Raw genomic sequence first — 20,316 nt, 5'->3', positions numbered from 1 at the left:
TTAAGAACAAATTCTGATTTACAATGACGGCCTACACTGGCCAAACACGGACGATGCTGGGCCAATTGTACGCCGCCCTATGGGACTCCCAATCACGGCCGGTTGTGATACAGCCTGGATTTGAACCAGGGTGTCTGTAGTGATGCCTCTAGCACTGAGATGCAGTGCCTTAGACCGCTGCGCCACACGGAAGCCCCAGTATATCCTTCGCGTCAGACACGTTAAAGAAAAATCTTTGTCCAGTTTGAGGTGAGTAATCTTTTCGGTCATCAGAGACATTAGCAGCAACATTATGTAGAAAATACAAACAACGCAAAAAAAACGAACAAAATAGCACAGTTGGTTAGGAGCCCGTAAAACGGCAGCCATCCCTACCGGCGGCATTTCATTTGAATTTAATTGCTGCACTTGAATCCCCTCTGGCTTGGTCATATTGTTTGTCCATTGATTTCCAGACTCATACTTGTCACAAACCTGAAGGGCTTCAGGATGTGTTCAGTTGTCATAATTTCACACTGAGGAATTAGTACCTTGACACAACTACTGAACATTTTGACCTTCCACTTTTAGCTTGACAGGGTAGACTAACAGTATATTTGTTCCCAGGCTATGATAGGGAGTGTGTACAGGACGTAGTACTACACTAGTGTACTGGAGTCTCTGGATGCGTTCTTCTTCATCTTTACTCAGCTGAATTAGGTCCCTCAGTCACTGCATGGTCATTCTGTCAAGCCAGGCTTGCCTGTGCATTCACATAAAGACAACACAAGACAGAACTGTTTCAATTAGAGATCCACATATGTGGATGGCCGGGGTAGGCCGTCATTGTAAAATAAGAATTTGTTCTTAACTGACTTGCCTAGTTAAATAAATAAAAATCCAGTCCTAATGTCAGCCACCAAAATCAGGCTGCAGGCATTTGATTAATTATAGACCTCAATTGCACCAATTAAGTTTTGATTAGTGTAGAGGGTTGCTGTGCACTTGAATTTAGGGCAGGCAGGCACTACTATCCATCACGGTGCTTTAAAAAAAGAATAATGTCCCCAATCTAACAAGCAAGCGCCTAGATTTAATTTATTGGAGAGGTTAACTTTGAATTGGAATCAGAGTATTGCTTGCAGCTTTCATTAAGTGGGGTCTGAGATCAGTATTTGAAATGACTTAATTACTCAAAATGAGCAAACTCATTAATTTAACTGTTCCCTGGGCAGTTTCCATTGGTTCATTCATTCTGCCAGTCCACACAGCTATAACACATACACACTATTTATGCAAAACACCCCTTCCAATTAGTGGATTCAGCCACACCCGTTGCTGACGGGTGTATAAAATTGCGCACACAGCCATGCGATCTCCATAGACAAACATCGGCAGTAGAATGGCCTTACTGAGGAGCTCAGTGACATTCAACGTGGACCCTTCATAGGATGCCACCTTTCCAACAAGCCGGTTCGTAAAATTTCTGCCCTTCTAGAGCTGCTCCGGTCAACTGTAAGTGCTGTTATTGTGAAGTGGAAACGTCTAGGAGAAACAACGGCTCAGCCGCGAAATGGTAGGCCGCACAAGCTCACAGAACCGGACCACCGAGTGCGCGTAAAACTCGCCTGTCCTCGGTTGCAGCACTCACTACTGAGTTCCAAACTGCATTACTTAGTTCTATCTGGCAGTCCGATGGACGAATTTGGGTTTGGTGGCTACCAGGAGAACGCTACCTGCCCAAATGCATAGTGCCAACTGTAAAGTTTGGTGCAGGAGAAATAATGGTCTGGAGCTGTTTTTCTTGGTTCAGGCTAGGCCCCTTAGTTCCAATGAAGGTAAATCTTAATGCTACGGCATACAATGACATTGTAGACAATTCTGTGCTTCCAACTTTGTGGCAACAGTTTGGGGAAGGCCCTTTCCTGTTCCAGCATGACAGTGCCCCCGAGCACAAAGCGAGGGCCATACAGAAAAGGTTTGTTGAAAACGGTGTGGAAGAACTTGACTGGTCTGCACAGAGCCCTGACATCAACCCCATTGAACACCAATGGGATGAATTGGAACGCCAACTACAAGCCAGGGCTAACCGCCCAACATCAGTGCCCAACCTCACTAATGCTCTTGTGACTGAATGGAAGCAAGTCCCCGCAGCAATGATTCAACATCTAGTGGAAAGCCTTCCCAGAAGAGTAGAGGCTGTTATAGCAGCAAAGAGCAAAGGGGGGACCAACTCCATATTAATGCCCATTATTTTGGAATGAGATGTTCGACAAAGAGGTGTACACATACTTTTGGTGATGTAGTGTATTATACATCAACTAAAACCTCATAAATGAGACTAGTAAGGTACTGTGATGCTAATAAGGCACAACGTTGTTTGCCATGTCCAATGGTTTATGTTTTATGCGTTAAATGAAAAGATTTCTGCAAATAAAATGCATTATTGTTATTATCAGTGACCTGAGGGCTTCGTTGTGGGCATGTCTCTGTCTATCACAGGTCAGACAATAGTCCTGCGCTGCTGTCACCACACCACTCAGCTGCTGCTCTGAAGGGCCTGAGGAGGGCTTCAGAGGGGAGAAGAGACATCGAGGATCTGGTCTCTTCTGAGGGGAGCTGGACACATAAAACAAGTGGATTAGAAAAAATTACAATCAAAAGAGAGACTGTAAGAGAGGGAGAGTATGCAGCAAGAGTAAGTTACAAAAGAGAGACTGAGGACAAGAGAGAGTGCTCTCCTCTGATCTCACCACTGTTGTTATTGTTTAGAAGGAGAGTGAGGTGACGTGGGTATCCAGGGCACAGAGGCCTCCTTCTGTGGGTGCTGACACTCTCAGCCTGGAAGCCACTGTGGGCTGCTGGAAACCTGTATCCCTCACGTGGGCTCCCTGCTTCTGGACAAAGATAATGTTTAAGAGACACAATTGTAGTGTCTCTTAAATTAGTTCAGGCTAGACAGTTATTAATAGACATATTAAAATACATTTAATTGCGTCAAAAATGTACTAATTAAACTCACTGACCTTTGTCCTGTCGGGGTGCAGTGCTCCTTGACTGTTGGGGACCTGTCCCCCACCTTCCCCAAGTTCTCTAAGATGGACCAGGCTCTCCAGGCCAGCCCTGAGCACCTGACTGCGATCCAGCTGTGGAGGAGGCTCTGTGGCTCTGGGGGGCTGCTGATGCTGAGGGAGCGCTCTCCTATTTGCTAACATCACAACATTGGCTCATCATCAATTTTTATTGAAATGTTGTTTTGAAACACTTGAATAGCTAGGCTATGTGCTCAATCATTTCTATAGGCCCTTACAGATAAGTGTTACAGTGCTTGGCATGACTAATCAAACATTAGTAAAGCCTGTACGGCCCTTAACACCTGCATGCTCCTTTGACAGACTACACAATTATCTGGCCAACTAGCACACAAACAGACACCTGCCTGCTGCTTGTTTGGCAGTGTGGAGAAGGTACAGTAGGGGGTTTGTTCATTGACAGTGAGAACTGTTATTAGTTGCCAAGGAGACCTGTGTGTACTATCCAGTTCAAACCCTCTCGTGGTGTGTTGTGGCTGCATCATATCTCCCACAGGGAGACTGTACATAGTAGGAGCTAACAACCCACACAATGAGCTGCCTGCAGGAGACCCATGGCCAGAGAACCGGACCCCGGCCCCGCTCTCCCCTCTTTGTGTCAGTCAGCCAGCCACTCATTAATCTCCACCCTGGTGCCGTGATTCAAGCTCAGTGGGAGGCCCAAACACAGATAGCACTTAAGCCTTCAGGTAATTTCCTGAGCCATGGGAACCGTAAGAATCTGCTACCTCGTTCACAATGAAAGTACAGGGTAAACAACAAAGACACGAGACGCTCAAATTAAAAATACAGTTTCAGGAATCGTTCCACCCACACAATAAATGTTCTATTTTTGGATCAGATATTTTATCAACTGCTGTGTCTGTGTGACTGTGGTCTCAACCGTAGGATGGGGGATGCTGATTTGTCTGACACATTTGCTGTGTTGGTTGTTCCCGGTTTAATGATGTATGAAATTAATTTATATGAGTTATTGATATTATGAGGATATGGAATAATGAGCCAATAAAAAAAAAAGACTAGATAATTAGGCTATCCTTATTAAAATGCTAATAAAATAGCTTCAGCAGCACAGCTGACTGGGATAATGAGTGTCTCTGAATGCTGAGTCACTCAGCCAGAATTAGAATGAGAACACCTGCTCGTTGCTCACCAGGGAAGGACTTCTTGGGGCCTGCTGCTCTAAAAGGTCCTCTGAGACCCCTGGTGGCAGGGCCCCTGGGTGCACGAGAACGGGGAGGAGACATGCTGCGATGTGGAGACCTGCGGTAGCATGCAGGGGAGGAACTGCGCGCTCGGGCGTGCCTCCTATGTACTGGACTCTCCTGCTTGCTGAGAGCAGTATCCAGGGTCTGAGAGACACAGAGAGACACGAAAAACAAATATATTCTGTATACATTCAAATTAAAGAAGCCAAATAAAATCTAAATGAAATGTACTGTATAATACTTCAGCTCTACCTATGGTTTTGTGGCTCTCCAGCACATTTATTTCCACTTTCTTTATATTGAATAGCTTAGGTTTGTTAATGGAGTATTGCTTGTATAACCTAATATAGATGTGTAAGGAAGCTAATATAAATGTATAAGGAAGCTACTTATGAAAAATGACCAATAGATGTACAGTAGTTCATTTGGGAAATGTTCTGTGTAATAAGGTGTGAGTGACCTGTAGGTGGATTAAATATATGGATGCATCACAAATGGCTTTGTACTTCCTATATAGTGCATTACTTTTGACCAGAGACCTTTGGCCCTTGCCCCTGGTCAAAAGTACTGCACTATAAAGACAATAAGGAGCCATTTGGGACTGAGCCTATGACTGACCCCTAGTTTCTGCAGGATGTCCAGGGCAGTCTCTGGGATGGCTGATCCCTGGCCCACCTCCACCTTGGCCGAGCACAGAGAAAGCTGGCAGATCAGCTGGCCCAGCTCTTTATAATGGGAGGGCATCCTGCCCTCAGACGTGTCAGACAGGTGATTAGTGAACCTCTGCATGGCCCTGACCGCCCCTCTGTGGGCAGCAGCCAACCTGTCCATCGCTCTGGACTGAGAAAAGGAGAGCGAGGGAGATGGGTGTTAGTCTTTGTCATTGTCCTCATCATGAACCTCATCAGAGTACAACAGCTTTGGTTATTAAGTGAGACTTACTTTTGTTTGTGTGCTCAATCTTCTGTGAGCGCACTTTGTCTAAATCCTCTTGGATCTCTTTCGCCTGTTGTTGCAGCACATAGATGATGCGTGCAGAGCGGGCTGCCTGTTCCTGTCTGCGGACCTCCACCCTGCGCTGCTCATCAGGCTCCAAGGGCTCTGCAACCATTCGCCCTGGAATGCACAGTATGCCAACAAGGTGCCACTCCAGCTGTGTTACCCATAGAAATATAATCACTACAACAGGCCTAGAACCTCTGACCATGGCGATTTGACTGGGTAACTTTATTTATGTGGTGTTACCTCTGTTTGTGAGCTGATCTAATCTCTGGATGTAGTTGGCCAGCTCTCTCTGCAGCCTGCGGACCTCCTGGCTGAGTGCTGTCTCGGGCTCCTGCCTGGCTGGCTGTCTGCCTTGGGCCAGGGTCTCTGGTTGGGGGGGACAGGCCATGATCAGGCCCAGGGGGTACAGAGATGTACTTCTGGGGGGTGCATACAAGCACCTTGGCTCCAGACCGAGTCACTTCTTCTTTGGGGCCGGCTGTCTTTGACCTCCCCTTAGGAAAAACCCTCTTCTGCTTGAAATTGAAAAATTAGCATGGTTGATAATCGATTATAAAGGTTGATGATCGATTAATCGTTCTTGGAGCAGAGTAACATTTCTATAAATTCTACAAGTGAAAGGGGAGTATATTGATGAGCCTTGTTTACCTGCTCCACATTGTTCTTGATGGGAGTGGTCTCCTCTGGCTGTGGTCTGATGGGGGAGCTCTTCAATGACTCCTGTCATCTCTTCCTCAGATCTCTCTTGGCCAGCCTGACTGCAGCCAGCAGACGCTCCTCAGACAGAGCAGAGAAACACAGAGAGCTGCAGGTGCTATCCAGGTCATCCCGCTTCTCTACCCGGGGCATCAGCTTCTCAATCACAATGGGTCCAGCTGGGCCAACTTGGGTAGCACGGTTATAGGCGTTGGCAGGCATGGTTGCACTGAAGAGTAACTGAAAGAAAACAATAGTGGCACTGGAATCATTCCAGTGCCACTATTTAGCTAGCTAGCTAAGTTGACGTTACATCCGGCTGTCCAACTTATCATCTGGCCACATCAACTGGCATTCACAACGTGATAATGTTATATTTCAATATCCATCATGATGGCATGCTAGTATCATTACTAGTATAAGATGGAGAGAGAGTAGAGAGTACAGTAGTACTTTATTAATCCCAACTCAGCATCATCAATCAATAAAATTACAAAGACAGGAGCCATATCAGTGACAAACACATGATAAAACACATATTATAAACTGGGTGGATCGAGCCCTGAATGCTGATTGGCTGACAGCCGTGATATACGGGTGTGACAAAATATTTATTTTTACTACTCTTATTATGTTGGTAGCCATTTTATAATAGCAATAAGGCACCTTGGGTGTTTGTGACATATGGCCAATATACCACGTTGCATCGTGCCTAAGAACAACCCTTAGCTGTGGTATATTGGCCATATATCACACCCCCTCAGGCATTATCGCTTAAATAAAACTCCCGCACGTTAATAGCCATAAAAGATAGGTAAGAAAGTATGTTGTCTATTCACCTCGGAAACAGCAACAACTACATAAATAAAAGGCATAACAAATTAGTCATTTGTGATGGCTGTGGCTGTAAAACATGAGAAGCATTGTGTCTCATACATTAAAATATATTAGCTTCCTTAAAAAGTACAGTCTGGATTAGGCTTTTTTATAGATACTCTGGGAATTATCCTTCAGTTTATTGTCCACTATAACTCTCAGGACTCTTAATTCCCTGTTAGGAGCATCGTCACCTTTCATGATACAACTTGCTATAGCAGAGTCTGAGAATTTCTGCAGGTGGCGCAGTTCATTGTTGTGTGAAGTAATGTATGTATTGAGAGGAAACAGGAAAGGTGACAGGGCCTTGTGGGGCTAACGTTACGGTGTTTGCGCATATCTGGTCTCATACTGCCTGGTTCAATCTTACGAACTGTGGTCTTATTGGTCAGATAGTTCACAATCCATTTGACCATATGTGGGTTTACATGAATGTCCTTTAGCTAACGTTATCTTACCTGGGTCTGAGAAAGCCGAGTGCTTCGATTTGGACCTAATGTGACCCAGCTTTTCGATTGCCCTAAGGTCATCGGGGACTATAGAAGGTTTGCAGTCATGGCTGTTCCTAAATCCCCTAGATAACTACCGGTATATCTACATCAGCTGTGGCCTGTACACCTAGCTACCTGCCTAGAAAGCTAGCTAACGTTAGCTTTGATACATTTGGCAAAACATTGCCTAACATTTCAGTACGTATGTGGCCATGCAACCAGATGGTACATTATGCTTCGAATATTATCATGTAAAGAAAGTGAAAATATGTAGCTAGGATACTATTTGTACGGGATATACTTCGACAGCTAGTTAGCAAGCGAATCACAGCTAAAACTGTTTAAAATGCCGCCATGACAACAAATAATAAGCACCGCCTTCTGTAAAAACAAGAAGTGGTATTTCTAAGCTACGGAAAGCAGAAACCGTCAAACATAACCAGATGTAGGACATTTAAATTACTAATTTGACTAAAATGTGATTACTATTATAACATGTTTGTTTTTCTATCTATTTGTGTCCATAATGTTCTGTTTGTTTCGATGAAACAGTCATCAAAAGCATTACACGAATAGGATGTTGTCCTATCACTTGTATTTTTCATAGACAGGAAGAGGAAGCGTTGTCATGCGTTTCTGTACTCATAGCAAAGATTATGGATATACTGACAAGATACTTGTCTCTCTGCCCTAACAATGGGAGTCGTTGTCCACAAAGTGGCAAGGCGGGCTGTCTAGCTCCCGCCTATCTTTTCTTTGGATTGGTGGATATCTCATATTGTAACATGTATTTGAATATTCAACGAGGGTTGTTGACGTCAACCGTCTGTATTCAATGGAGAGATGCAACGCTATAAGCCTTATATCATAAATATGCATACCCATCTCGAGATGACTACGGTATAAAGTGTTTTAAATCAAAGATGAGGGGATGTCATGTGTCCTACTTATATCAGTACAGTCGTAACAACCTAAACATTACGAAACGTACAGTCAATTAAATAAACCTCATGTACCAAATAAGCCATACATGTTTGTTGTTGACCAAATTCGATACTCTCATTGACCTCCATACAAAAACTCCTTGCTTGGTGGGCGAAAAAACACCACCTGCTGGACGGAGACAGATTTTCCGCCGAGTTGGGCCTCTCGCTTTACTTCTTCATCTCTGCTCGTAGTATTTTAGAAGCGATCATAGTCCAACTCGTTTTTATTCTTGCATGAAACGCTTCATACCTGCTTGCTTTGCCTACGGTAATTGATAATACTGCTACTTATTCAATTTCATCATGTCTCATTACGAAGAAGTAAAGGTCCATGGTTATGATGAATTCTGCAAAGCAGTGTCTGAGCGAAAAGGAAAGGACATATTCGCATATTTCTCTGGTGATAAAGACGCTCAAGGGATGAGCTGGTGTCCAGATTGTGTGGAAGGTAAGATGGTTATTATTTTATTGCTGTATTAATGTGTACTTGACACGTATAACAGTTGGCTTTCTTTTCCAGCTGTCTGTCATAATGCGTCAGTCAGTCTCTGCTGCATTATGGTCGGCAATTCATTGTAGCCAAGCCAACTATTCTCTGTAATGTGTTTACTGGGGATGCTCGTCTTATGCTCTATTTTCTGTATTATTTTAGGAAGTTATAGCGTTTGTGTGATTTATTGCTTGCGTAAATCAAAGCCACACAGATTTGCCAGCTTTGTTCTACTCCTTCCCCTCCAGCTGAGCCAGTTGTTAGAGGAGAGATGTCCCACCTTCCTGAGGGCTCTGTCTTCATCTACTGTCAGGTTGGAGAGAGGCCATAGTATGTACTCAACTTTTTTTTCATATTCACTGGTGATGATAGCAGAATGATAATGCTGTGCTATCAACAAGCAATAGAAAATACATATTTTTCATACTCGCAAATGCAGCTAGTAGTTTTGAAAAGCTTAGATAAATTGTGCAAGTTGTAACATCACGATTTGTTGGCTCTCTCAGACAGCATATTTAAATTGAGCAAAATATACTGAACAAAAATATTAACACAGTGTAATGTTTCATGAGCTGAAATAAAAGATCCCAGAAATGTTCCATACGCACAAAAAGCGTATTTCTCTCCAATTTTGTTTACATCCTTGTTATTGAGCATTTCTCCTTTGCCAAGATAATCCGTCTCCTGAAAGGTGTGGCATATTAAGGAACTGATTAAACAGCATGATCATTACACAGTTGCACCTTGTGCTTGGGACTATAAAAGGCCACTCTAAAATGTGCAAATTGACACACAACACAATGCCACAGATGTCTCAAGTTTTGAGGGAGCGTGCAATTGGCATGCTGACTACAGGAATGTCCACCAGAGCTGTTGCCAGAGAATTTAATGTTATCTTTTAACCATAAGCCACCTCCAACATTGCTTTAGCGAATTTGGCAGTACGTTCATCCGGCCTCACAACCGCAGACCACGTGTATGGCGTTGTGTGCGCCAGCGGTTTGCTGATGCCAACGTTGTGAACAGAGTGCCCCATGGTCCCTGTGCCCAAGAACACTAAGGTAACATGCCTAAATGACTACTGACCCGTAGCACTCACGCCTGTAGCCTTGAAGTGCTTTGAAAGGCTGGTCATGGGTTACATCAACACCATTATCCCAGAAACCCTAGACCCACTCCAATTTGCGTACCGCCCCAACAGATCCACAGATGATGCAATCTCTACTGCACTCCACACTGCCCTTTCACACCTGGACAAAAGGAACACCTATGTGAGAATGCTATTCATTGACTACAGCGCAGCGTTCAACACCATAGTGCCCTCAAAGCTCATCATTAAGCTAAGGACCCTGTGACTAAACACCTCCCTCTGCAACTGGATCCTGTACTTTCTGATGGGCCGCCCCCAGGTGTTAAGGGTAGGTAACAACACATCCGCCATGCTGATTCTCAACACGGGGGCCCCTCAGGGGTGCGTGCTCAGTCCCCTCCTGTACTCCCTGTTCACTCATGACTGCACGGCCGGGCACGACTCCAACACCATCATTAAGTTTTCCGATGACACAACCGTGCCTGATTACCGACAACGACGAGACAGCCTATAGGGAGGAGGTCAGAGACCTAACCGTGTGGTGCAAGGACAACCTCTCCCTCAATGTGATCAAGACAAAGGAGATGATTGTGGACTACAGGAAAAGGAGGACCGAGCACTCCCCCATTCTCATCGATGGGGCTGTAGTGGAGCAGGTTGAGAGCTTCAAGTTCCTTGGTGTCCACATCACCAACAAACTAACATGGTCCAAGCACACCAAGACAGTCGTGAAGAGGGCACGACAAAACCTATTCCCCCTCAGGAGATGGAAAAGATTTGGTATGGGTTCTCAGAAGGTTCTACAGCTTCACCATTGAGAGCATCCTGACCGGTTGCATCACTGCCTGGTACGGGTTGCATCATTGCCTGGTATGGCAACTGCTCGGCCTCCAACCGCAAGGCACTACAGAGGTTAGTGCGTATGGCCCAGTACATCACTGGGGCCAAGCTTCCTGCCATCCAGGACCTCTATACCAGGTGGTGTCAGAGAAAGGCCCTAAAAATTGTCAAAGACTCCAGCCACCCTAGTCATAGACTATTCTCTCTGCTACCGCACGGCAAGTGGTACCGGAGCGCCAAGTCTAGATCCAAGAGGCTTCTAAACAGCTTCTACCCCCAAGCCATAAGACTCCTGAACATCTAATCAAATGGCTACCCAGACTATTTGCATTCTCCCCCACCCTTTACGCTGCTGCTACTCTCTGTTATTATCTATGCATAGTCACTTTAATAACTCTACCTACATGTATATATTACCTCAATCACCTCGACTAACCGGTGTCCCCGCACATTGACTCTGTACCGGTACCCCCTGTATATAGCCTCGCTTTTGTTATTTGACGGCTGCTCTTGAATTATTTGTTACTTTTATCATTTTTTTTAGGTATTTTTCTTAAAACTGCATTGTTGGTTAAGGGCTTGCAAGTAAGCATTTCACTGTAACCTGTTGTTTTCGGCGCATTTGGTTGTAGTGGGGTTATGGTATGGGCAGGCATAAGCTACGGACAACGAACACAATTGGATTTTATCAAGTGCACTTTGAATGCACAGAGATACCGTGACGAGATCCTGAGGCCCATTGTCGTGCCATTCATCCACCGCCATCACCTCATGTTTCAGCATAATAATTTATGGCCCAATGTCGCAAGGATCTGTTCTGTACACAATTCCTGGAAGCTGAAAATGTTCTTCCATGGCCTGCATACTCACCAGACATGTCACCTATTGAGTATGTTTAGGATTCTCTGGATAGACGGGTACGACAGCGTTTTCCAGTTCCCGCCAATATCTAGCAGCTTTGCACAGTGGAGTGGGACAACATTCCACAGGCCACAATCAACAGCCTGATCAACTCTATGCGAAGGAGATGTCGTGCTGCATGAGGCAAATGGTGGTCACACCAGATACTGACTGGTTTTCTGATCCACACACCTACCTTTTTCAAAAGTATCTGTGACCAACAGATGCATATCTATATTCCCAGTGATGTGAAATTTTAATAGACTGATTTTCTTATATGAACTGTAACTTAGTAAAATCTTTTAAATTGTTGCGTTTTATATTTTTGTTCAGTGTATATATACAATGCACAAAATGATACGTTTTGACCTAAATGTCTGACTTATGTATTTTGCTTAATTTACCTTTTCATCTTCGACCAGTTGGAAGGATCCCAATAATAAGTTCAAGAAGACTCTGAAGCTCAGTGGAGTTCCCACTCTGATCCGATATGGCACGGTGAGCATAAGTGCATGGCAAGATCACAAAGAAAATAATTTACATTTACATTTAAGTCATTTAGCAGACGCTCTTATCCAGAGCGACTTACAAATTGGTGCATTCACCTTATGATATCCAGTGGAACAACCACTTTACAATAGTGCATCTAAATCTTTTAAGGGGGGTTAGAAGGATTACTTTATCCTATCCTAGGTATTCCTTAAAGAGGTGGGGTTTCAGGTGTCTCCGGAAGGTGGTGATTGACTCCGCTGTCCTGGCGTCGTGAGGGAGCTTGTTCCACCATTGGGGTGCCAGAGCAGCGAACAGTTTTGACTGGGCTGAGCGGGAACTGTGCTTCCTCAGGGGTAGGGAGGCGAGCAGGCCAGAGGTGGATGAACGCAGTGCCCTTGTTTGGGTGTAGGGCCTGATCAGAGCCTGAAGGTATGGAGGTGCCGTTCCCTTAACAGCTCCTTAGGCAATCACCAGGGTCTTGTAGCGGATGCGAGCATCAACTGGAAGCCAGTGGAGAGAGCGGAGGAGCGGGGTGACGTGAGAGAACTTGGGAAGGTTGAACACCAGACGGGCTGCGGCGTTCTGGATGAGTTGTAGGGGTTTAATGGCACAGGCAGGGAGCCCAGCCAACAGCGAGTTGCAGTAATCCAGACGGGAGATGACAAGTGCCTGGATTAGGACCTGCGCCGCTTCCTGTGTGAGGCAGGGTCGTACTCTGCGAATGTTGTAGAGCATGAACCTACAGGATTGGGTCACCGCCTTGATGTTAGTGGAGAACGACAGGGTGTTGTCCAGGATCACGCCAAGGTTCTTAGCACTCTGGGAGGAGGACACAAGGGAGTTGTCAACCGTGATGGCGAGATCATGGAACGGGCAGTCCTTCCCTGGGAGGAAGAGCAGCTCCGTCTTGCCGAGATTCAGCTTGAGGTGGTGATCCGTCATCCACACTGATATGTCTGACAGACATGCAGAGATGCGATTCGCCGCCTGGTTATCAGAAGGGGGAAAGGAGAAGATTAATTGTGTGTCGTCTGCATAGCAATGATAGGAGAGACCATGTGAGGATATGACAGAGCCAAGTGACTTGGTGTATAGCGAGAATAGGAGAGGGCCTAGAACAGAGCCCTGGGGGACACCAGTGGTGAGAGCGCATGGTGCGGAGACAGATTCTCGCCACGCCACCTGGTAGGAGCGACCTGTCAGGTAGGACGCAATCCAAGCGTGGGCCGCGCCGGAGATGCCCAACTCGGAGAGGGTGGAGAGGAGGATCTGATGGTTCACAGTATCAAAGGCAGCAGATAGGTCTAGAAGGATGAGAGCAGAGGAGAGAGAGTTAGCTTTAGCAGTGCGGAGAGCCTCCGTGACACAGAGAAGAGCAGTCTCAGTTGAATGCTCAGTCTTGAAACCTGACTGATTAGGATCAAGAAGGTCATTCTGAGAGAGATAGCAGGAGAGCTGGCCAAGGACGGCACGTTCAAGAGTTTTGGAGAGAATTTCCAGTATAGTGATCGATTAGCAAATTGCCTTTCAAAGAAGAATTTATCTAATCAATTTGGGTTTTTCTTTGGATTTTGTGGCAACACTCAAAGGCTCCTAAAAGCATTGAATGTTCTTTTTATAGATAGTCTGTAAAAAATAAACCTGTTATAACACATTGGTGAGGTTGTTATTAACCATTTATACACTTTTTATAAGTTCTAGATAAAATATAGCTTCAGGGAAAGTGTTACCAAAACATGCTAAGTTATGTTTCTTTTCCTCCATCATCTAATTCAGCCTCAGAAGCTGGTTGAAGAGGAGTGCTTCAAAGCTGACCTGGTGAGGATGATGTTCACCGAGGACTAGAGGACCACACTCGCCCTGCACTGGGTCATCTTCCATGTCCCACTGTCCTGTCTTTTTCCTGAGATCCAGCCCCAGCCCAGGCACCTTTTCACTACACTAGATTGAACAGAAATGATTGTTTTTTGAAATTGAAATACTCACTCCTCTCCCTGTGAGTCAGTGTTAATCAGTGAATGTGTTGCTATTCTTACATGGAAATAAAAATCAACTATAACATAACCAGAGGCCTTGGTAGAGCTAGTTAACTGCTTTTATAACTTGATGTTTAATGTAGTAAATTAAATAGAAGAGTTATAATAACATAGCCCACTTTTGACAAATATATTAGATTCCCCTAAGTGGTAGGCAGCCTACTCCTAGAATGTGATGTGCCAGACGAATTGATGATTCTTACTTATAGCAGAAATCTTTAGAGTGAAGATATCAACTGAAACATTACCTGTTATACTGTGATTGGCGTGTTGTTGTGTAGAACTTAGTCAAGTGAAATAAATGATGGTTGGATGAAAACAATTGTATGTGTAAAATGGTTTGTCTATAGTGCAGTTCACTTTGTGAGACGCTAGGTGGCTTCCTCAGCCTGTTCTAAAAACATTTATTTTATTTCACCTTTATTTAACTAGACATTAGGCCTAATGTGTCTTATAATAAACATTTAGGTTCGCGTTTTATCTTGATATTTAAAAAACAATTATGTGAAATTATAATATTAGATAATATAATTGGCACATTTAATAGTAGGCTATGTTGTCTTTGGAAACGGGCTCTTGAAGAAGAAAGTAACCTAGCCCTAGTTCTGTCATTCGAGTTTAATGTACACATAGGCCTAAACATGCCATGTGTGTACCATGTAGGCCAAAACATGCTCAATGCTAACAACAATCAGTCTTTGAATAGTGAACTTGATCAAATAATGCTATTCAATACAAGATCAAGCAAAGGTGGTCTGATTTTTATATATATACACACACCAAGAATATTATAGAGATGCAATATCGCCATTTTATAACTAGGTGTCATAAAAGAGTTGCTTTTTTGCTTTGACGTGAAGAGTGCAACCACTTCTATGAGTATAATTGGAGCGCATTCCTACACACCACACATTGGAGCGACTGAGCTGAGTGGATGGTATCTGTAGTTGTGCACACATTTGAGCATAGGCTATACAACGAATTGGGGCTTTCTCCAAGGAAGCTAAATTGGAGGACGAGGGCGTGTTGGTTTTCATTTTCTGTAGTCTTGGTAAGAGAACGGAATATATTAGGGTCTGTTTGAAGGACTCGAGCAGCATGTCGGAGTTTCTGGTGAATCTACTCGGGGAGCGGCTCGTCAACAGCGAGAAAGCCGAGGTGGATGTACAGGCGCTGGGCAGCAAGCTGTCCCTGGTCGGGCTCTACTTCGGCTGCAGTTTAAACGGTCCCTGTAAGCAGTTCAACGCCAGTCTGTGTGAGTTTTATAGCAAGTTCAAAAAATCATCTGAACATAAAGACAAATTGGAAATCGTCTTCGTCTCATCTGATCAGGACCAGAAACATTGGCAAGACTTTTTACAGGAGATGCAATGGCCGGCATTGCCTTTCAAAGATAGACACAAAAAGGTAAGCAGTGACTAATACAAATGTGAATCTGGAATTGCGCCCTGATATAAAAACAATGTGAAACCCATATATTTAGGCTAACCTGGTCATTTGGCCAATAAACCCTTATTTAAATAAACAGCATGCTTGGCCCAATTTTATATAGGCCTACCTTACAGTGCACAGGTGTATGCTTTTATGTGGGTCATTGGAAATAACTGACTGTGGAACCAAAAGTTGATACAGGGTCTAACATATTTTGTTTTTAATGTTGCCAGCTGACCTATTTTATTTTTTTCAGTAGGTAGATGAATTTGTCACTGTCTCTTATGTTATGTATATAGACTACGGTTTACAGAAGACCGACTGTATTTCTTCCAGGTTCCATTGTTTGCATTGGATATAACATATAGCTATCTATTGTGCACCGCAGTGCCATAGGTTATCTATAGCCTAAATATCCATATTGAAATAATAAAATGTCACACACACACAGTTAGTGGGAAGATATACTGATGTCTACAATGCATTGTTATTCATAGTGGAATTTGTAGAAACCTTTTTTAATTCAAACACTTCGGTAACAAATTACAGTGGGGGGAGAAAAAAATACATTTTGGGGGCAGGATAATTTACAAAAAATTGACAAAGATCTTGAGAAACGTTAATTATTATAGGCCATTAGAAATAGTGACAATGCTATATAAATATAGTACAATTTAAAAAAAAATATAATATATCTAATATATCAAAGGTTTATTATAGCCCAGGTGAAATGATCGATGCTGAAAAGAGTTATTGTAAAAAAAAGTCTAATGTATTTTTTGAATCAGTGTTATTGAAATATGTGAAACTCGAGACAATGGATTACTCTTTGGTTGTTAGGCTTTTGTTTGATGTAATTATTTATTGTAGGGCCATTATTTACGATCCACAAGTCAACATCTCATAATAGGCATACACATTACACAGCTATTTGAAAACACCCATATGTTTGAAAAAGGAAAACAGATGTAATCAAATTTCCTATAAATATACCTGTAGGTGTCACATTAATTAAGTCATTTTAATCATATTATCTGTCCATCTCTTTCATATGGGTTTAATGTAAAGGTTTCAAAAGCAGATGTTTAGCCTATAGATATTATGATGATTTAAGGTCTTCTTTCACAGAAAATGGCTAAATCTGTCCATTTATTTATTAATTATTTTGCCTTGCACGCAACAAACGATGTCGCTAATATATCACAATTTGTCAAGATGTGTGTGTGCAGTTTGACAAAAGAGTACAGTTACTCTCCCATATAATGAATCTAGGCCTATATTATAAATATGATTACCACAATATCTTGAATCTGTATTTTATTTTCTAGACATGGATTCAATAAACATAAAAATAGCATGTTGTGAAAGCCTTTAAAATGTTTAAGCCGATGTCAGTGTGTTTTGTATCATGTACATTTATGGGTAAAGCAATGTTTTCAGGATTAGAAATAAATTATACCTAGATGATACCTGCATCATGCTGCAGGTTCAGGATCTATTTTGGGTCCTCTGCAACTCCAGTTTCCTACATACGTCAGCATGCCTGTCTTAAAAACAAATGATGATTCTTAATAACAAATTACAATTAATCCCACTGAGACTAGCTGATGTGTCTCTGCTTGTAGCTGCATGCACATAATGTATATGCTATAAAGAATAATATCCCGGTGAGCGGATATAATATGTGTACATTGTAATCGTGAGGGAGAGAAGAGTAGAGGGAGCGAGCCGAGGTACTGTGAATATAAATCTAATTGTCTGCAGAGGACGGCGCTGTGCCGTTCTCAGTGCCCTGCTTCTGCTACCCTGTTGGCAGTACAGGACATTTTACCAGGCGTTACTGGGTATAGACATGATCATGTCTCTAGGCCTCACAGGATAGGTAGAAACAGTATGGTATGACTTCCTGGTTCAAAGAGAATATTTCCAAATTAAAGCGTTTCCCTGGCATCTTAGGACAAGGAAATTATCACTGTCCAACTAAAAGCCAGCCTCCTTCATCACCATCTTCTGCTCCCATTATTTTAAAGAGATAGAAACGGTATGGTATGATTTCCTGGCTTGAACATTTTGAAATTGTATTTTATATCTCTAATGGGAGCAGAAGATGGTGATGGAGGCTGGCTTTTAGTTGGACAGTGATAATTATCTTGTTCTAAGATGCCAGGGAAACTCTTTAATTTGGAAAAATTCTCTTTGAATTAAGAGTATATATGGCCATCTTCTGTGTCTCTACATTGCCACACCAGGCTAGTAAAAGGGATTTGCAGAAGATTTTCTGTAAGAATACTTCTGCATATAGTACTCTGTGCCAGTGGAATGATATTTTTTACAATGTGAATGTTTTGTCATGTATTTATCTAATCTAGGCCTACACAGTTTGTCCACATACTGGCAAGTAATTTCTACATCACATTTGACCACCTCTTCAATGAAATGCAGACATTTAGGATGATTATCTTTCAACAGTAAGAGCACACAGGATCTTTTTAAATGAGCTTTGCCCTCTAGGCTCCACACCACCCAACCTTCCACATGGTCATCAAATAGCGTGCTGTATATTCTATGAACTCTTTGTGAATTTCCTTAGTTTAGTATTTTCCTGTAGAACCCTAAGCCTTAGTGCAACATGATTTCGATTGAATCAAGGCCCATTTAATGTGATGCAGATTGTTGGTGATGGTTTGTGTTACACTTCATTATGCAGTCCAGGCGTGAAGGGGGGAATGACGGAGGGATGGCAGAGGGATGGAGGCAGGGAAGGAGGGGTGGGATTGTCTTGGACCGGTCTGGGAGGAGCATATCTCCACAGTGCAGCATTATTGTGTTCTGAATGCTGCTGGTGGAAAATATTCTGCAGCATTAACATTGCCATTGTTCAAAATTCGAGTGCGGCCACAACTTGGCTAAGGCTACTTGAGAGTAGTGTACAATTTTGCCTTTCACTCTGACAGTGTCACCAGTATTAATTGCAGAGTAATTGTGATCTTCAGAACACCAGGGGCCTGAATGAGTGTGTCTGTTAGTGGTTTAACTGACCAGCTCTGTCCGCTCTGTTTTTATACTGAAGAGAGAATTCATGTTTCAGTGAGCAGTCAGATGTAGGTCATACTAGCATAGCCTTCTGACATGTCCTAAGACATGTACATGTTTAGTGTTTACTTAAGGCTTAATGTGGCCTATACATTTCCCCCTTCAGAATTATTATTTTGGCATCTGTGTGTGCATTGATGTGAATGTGTTTTTCTGCTCCTGTAGCTAGGCTGTATAATGCATCAGATAGCTTTGCAGCCTTGTGGGTTGGCTATGTAGTCTCAGGCTTTGTCTGCTACACAGATGTGGTTTTATCACCAGGATAGGTATATGAAGCTCCTGGCACCTGACAGGAGAAGCTTTGCTTCAGAGGAGATATATATGTGTATGTATATATATGTATCAGCTGTGTCTACATGAGCTGGCTATTTCTTGCTTTTCATGTACAGTTGAAGTCAGAAGTTTACATACACTTAGGTTGGAATCATTAAAACTTGTTTTTCAACGACTCCACAAAATTCTTGTTAACAAACTATAGTTTTGGTAAGTCGGTTAGGATATCTATATATCTACAAGTAATTTTTCCAACAATTGTTTACAGACAGATTATTTCACTATTCACTGTATCACAATTCCAGTGGGCCAGAAGTTTACATACACTAAGTTGATTGTGCCTTTAAACAGCTTGGAAAGGACCTTGTGAAGATGCTGGAGGAAACGGGTACAAAAGTATCTATATCCACAGTAAAACGAGTCCTATATTGACATAGCCTGAAAGGCCGCTCAGCAAGGAAGAAGCCACTGCTCCAAAATCGCCATGAAAAAAGCCAGACTAGGGTTTGCAACTGTACTTTTTGGAGAAATGTCCTCTGGTCTGATGAAACATAAATAGAACTGTTTGGCCATAATGACCATCGTTATGTTTGGAGGAAAAAGGGGGATGCTTGCAAGCCGAAGAACACCATCCCAACCGTGAAGCACGGCGATGGCAGCGTCATGTTGTGTGGGTGCTTTGCTGCAGGAGGGACTGGTGCACTTCACAAAATAGATGGCATCATGAGGAAGAACAATTATGTGGATATATTGAAGCATCATCTCAAGACATCAGTCAGGAAGCTAAAGCTTGGTCACAAATGGGTCTTCCAAATGGACAATGACCCCAAGCATACTTCCAAAGTTGCCGCAAAATGGCTTAAGGACAACAAAGTCAAGGTATTGGAGTGGCCATCACAAAGCCCTGACCTCAATCCCATAGAAAATTTGTGGCCAGAACTGAAAAAGCATGTGTGAGCAAGGAGGCCTACAAACCTGACTCAGTTACACCAGCTCTGTCAGGAGGAATGGGCCAAAATACACCCAACTTATTGTGGGAAGCTTGTGGAAGGCTACCCAAAACGTTTGACCCAGGTGAAACAATTTAAAGGCAATGCTACCAAATACTAATTGAGTGTATGTGAACTTCTGACCCACTGGGAATGTGATGAAAGAAATAAAAGCTGAAATGAATCATTCTCTCTACTATTTTTCTGACATTTCACATTCTTAAAATAAAGTGGTGATCCTAACTGACCTAAGACAGGGAATATTTACTAGGTTTAAATGCCAGGAATTGTGAAAAACTGAGTTTAAATGTATTTGGCCAAGGTGTATGTAAACTTCCGACTTCAACTC

General features: G+C 43.0%; 3 protein-coding genes across 4 annotated transcripts in view; 2 read left to right on the top strand and 1 right to left on the bottom strand.

Moving 5' to 3' along the window:
* Nucleotides 1-1,841: 1,841 nt before the first annotated feature.
* On the bottom strand, nucleotides 1,842-7,724 carry LOC106581176 (uncharacterized). 2 transcript variants are annotated; one of them, XM_014163054.2, is made up of 9 exons: nucleotides 7,315-7,724; nucleotides 5,933-6,220; nucleotides 5,525-5,799; nucleotides 5,222-5,395; nucleotides 4,898-5,119; nucleotides 4,225-4,423; nucleotides 3,006-3,187; nucleotides 2,733-2,876; nucleotides 1,842-2,598 (listed from the first exon to the last, which is right to left on the bottom strand). In XM_014163054.2, the coding sequence occupies exons 5-8, from the start codon at nucleotides 5,108-5,110 to the stop codon at nucleotides 2,748-2,750; spliced, it is 723 nt and encodes a 240-aa protein (XP_014018529.1). In that variant the 5' UTR covers nucleotides 5,111-5,119; nucleotides 5,222-5,395; nucleotides 5,525-5,799; nucleotides 5,933-6,220; nucleotides 7,315-7,724; the 3' UTR covers nucleotides 1,842-2,598; nucleotides 2,733-2,747. The 2 variants fall into 2 exon arrangements, with proteins under 2 accessions (XP_014018529.1, XP_045559747.1); XM_045703791.1 differs by having other exon boundaries at nucleotides 5,525-5,796; nucleotides 5,933-7,724.
* Nucleotides 7,725-8,466: 742 nt separating this feature from the next.
* txndc17 (thioredoxin domain containing 17) lies at nucleotides 8,467-14,496 on the top strand. Its single transcript, NM_001141499.2, is given in 4 exon segments — nucleotides 8,467-8,781; nucleotides 9,072-9,153; nucleotides 12,076-12,151; nucleotides 13,922-14,496. Coding segments are annotated over 4 exon segments (372 nt in total). The 5' UTR covers nucleotides 8,467-8,636; the 3' UTR covers nucleotides 13,991-14,496.
* Nucleotides 14,497-15,123: 627 nt separating this feature from the next.
* Nucleotides 15,124-20,316, top strand: part of typx (Tryparedoxin) — a 79,975-nt gene continuing 74,782 nt past the window's right edge. The window contains exon 1 of the mRNA NM_001173858.1: nucleotides 15,124-15,588. Coding sequence (NP_001167329.1) covers nucleotides 15,280-15,588 — 309 coding nt within the window. The 5' untranslated portion in view covers nucleotides 15,124-15,279. The remainder of the gene's footprint in view (nucleotides 15,589-20,316) is intronic.

This window comes from Salmo salar, chromosome ssa20 (assembly GCF_905237065.1).
Source record: "Salmo salar chromosome ssa20, Ssal_v3.1, whole genome shotgun sequence".
Classification (NCBI taxonomy): domain Eukaryota; kingdom Metazoa; phylum Chordata; class Actinopteri; order Salmoniformes; family Salmonidae; genus Salmo; species Salmo salar.
Note: the sequence above shows the minus strand (reverse complement) of the source record. Positions and strands in the feature narration are given on the sequence as shown.

What these genes read in the sequence shown, in the direction of transcription:
- LOC106581176 (XM_045703791.1), bottom strand. Translation starts at nt 5,110, where the DNA reads ATGGACAGGTTGGCTGCTGCCCACAGAGGGGCGGTCAGGGCCATGCAG. An exon ending in ACATCCTGCAGAAACTAGGG is followed by an intron (nt 4,424 to 4,897) that starts GTCAGTCATAGG and finishes TGTGTCTCTCAG; the next exon opens with ACCCTGGATACTGCTCTCAG. An exon ending in TGCACCCCGACAGGACAAAG is followed by an intron (nt 2,877 to 3,005) that starts GTCAGTGAGTTT and finishes ATCTTTGTCCAG; the next exon opens with AAGCAGGGAGCCCACGTGAG.